Source organism: Primulina eburnea, chromosome 13 (genome assembly GCF_022965805.1).
Source record: "Primulina eburnea isolate SZY01 chromosome 13, ASM2296580v1, whole genome shotgun sequence".
Lineage (NCBI taxonomy): Eukaryota > Viridiplantae > Streptophyta > Magnoliopsida > Lamiales > Gesneriaceae > Primulina > Primulina eburnea.
The window spans coordinates 6280824-6282962 of NC_133113.1; the positions used below are offsets into that span (position 1 = coordinate 6280824).

Here is a 2139-nt window from a genome sequence, read left to right on the forward strand (position 1 = left end):
ATAAGATATGATATTGGTGTTTAAAAAGAGTTTATTCCTAATAAAACACTTACTTTCTTTTTGTGGTAGGTTTCCTTGTAGAGATAAGTGGATTCATCAATAAATAAGAGGTCAAGGATACTTATGAGCGGCGGCTTGAATATCGATCATACATACACGGAGTGAAGATTTTTCAGAGAAGAAAAATTCTTTAAGTCGGTGCTGTTTGAAGAGTGGTGATCACCGTGTTGCTCTGAATGTTGCCAACATCTACAGACAATATCCGTAACGATGTTGACTGAATATTACATCTAATTGATCGTGTTTTCCGGGATCAAGTTTTTCTTTCTTATTTACGTTTTAATATTGTTGGTAGTTTTTAGAAAGCTTTACTTTCTCAAAGTGTTGAGGAAATTGATTTTTGTAATAATCACTAGTGATATATTTTTGTGTAAACGAGTTGGTTTTCTAGTGATTCATTGCCATAAGGCACCGCACAAGTATTTATACTTGTGAAAATTTAATCTTGTCCATTTATTTATGTTAAGCGAATTTGTGTTACAAACTTTGATTTTCCGCTGCATGTTGTCTTAGATGTTGTAACATCTGGCACAACATTTAATTCTGATAAAACAAGAATTCGCTGTTTTACATCCTATACTGATTCTGATTATTTACTAGTATCTGTCGAACAATTTATTCTAACAAGTGATATCAGAGCCTACTCTTGATATACTAAGTGCTGATTCTGGTTTTTGTTTTGTTTGACAGTGAATTAATCAAATGGACACTTCATTTGCAAGCGCAACACTTCGACCACAAGTCCTAGATGGTACCAATTACAGCCTATGAAAGGTCAAAATAAGATACTACATAAAATCCATAGATGAATGGGCATGACAGCGTGTCATCAATGGATGGACTTCACCAGTCATGATAGATCAAGAGGGTGACAACTTGCCAAAACCTGAAACTGACTGGACTGCTGATGAAGTGCAAAATTCCAACTACAACTCAAAGGCCTTGAATGCTATATTTACATCGGTTGACATGAACATGTTCAGTTTAATCACAAAATGTACTTCTGCTAAAAGTGCATGGGATACTCTCCAAAGGCACTGTGAAGGTTCTGAAAGTGTGCGACAAACCAGATTGAGGATGCTCACTTCCAAATTCGAGATGATGAGGATGGAAGAATCTGAGAACATACTCGATTACGATCGTCGCCTACGGGAAATTGCTAATGAGGCATTCATTATTGGAGACTCTATCTCCAATGAGCGTCTAGTTAGCAAGGTCCTCCGTTCTCTGTCCGAAAGATTCAACCTAAAAATTTGCGCAATAGATGAGGCTAAGGAAACTTCTCCGACGTCATTGGAAGACCTTATCAGTTCACTACACATCTTTGAGATGAACCTGAACATGTAAAAGAAGGATAAAGGGAAGACAATCGCATTCCAAGCTTCAAATGACTCCTACAATGAACTCCTTCAAATATCTCAAGAAGTCAATGATTCTGATCTCTGCGAGGATTCTATCTCCTTTATCACAAAAAATTGGTGCTTACTTGAAAAGAATCAGAGATAAGAAGAAGGATGCAAAACCATCTAAATTTCCAAGCCTTCCTGCACCTGAAAGGTCACAAAAGTACCCTGCCAAGCAACAATTTCAACCAAGGAATGAAGGCAAGGGACAATACAATTCAAAAAGGTATGATTCGGTGCAGTGTAGAGAGTGCAAGGGCTTTGGACATTATGTCAACGAATGTGCTAACAGATTGCGAAAAAGCAAAGGCTACAATGTGTCTCTAAGCGATGAAGACTCCGATGCTAAGGAGAAAACCACTGATGAAGAAAATCAAACATCCTTGATTGCTCTACTGACAGAAAATCGCAGACTACAAGTGAATCCTGTAAGTGTTGCCTAGGTGTAGCCACACCGGGCCGCAACACCTGCAGAAATTCAGTATGTTTAAAATCCACAACTTCTGGAAATTTGAGTGGAGATGATGAATCGGAAGCTGATGATGAAGAAATCACTCTTGAGAGTGTGCAAAAGCTTTATGAAGAGTTATTTGAAAATTGGACCAAAAGAAACAAGTTGAACTCAAGTCTTATGAAGGAGAACATTGATCTAAAAGCCGTAGTTGCCAAACTTGAA

The 2139-nt window shown here is 37.7% G+C and overlaps 1 protein-coding gene across 1 annotated transcript; it reads left to right on the forward strand.

The window, feature by feature from the left end:
• Positions 1 to 912: 912 nt before the first annotated feature.
• LOC140810238 (uncharacterized) lies at positions 913 to 1407 on the forward strand. Its single transcript, XM_073168110.1, has one exon. It carries the CDS (start codon positions 913 to 915, stop codon positions 1405 to 1407), a length of 495 nt encoding a protein of 164 aa, XP_073024211.1.
• Positions 1408 to 2139: the final 732 nt, after the last annotated feature.

Coding starts and splice junctions, on each gene's coding strand:
- LOC140810238 (XM_073168110.1), top strand. CDS start 913: ATGATAGATCAAGAGGGTGACAACTTGCCAAAACCTGAAACTGACTGG.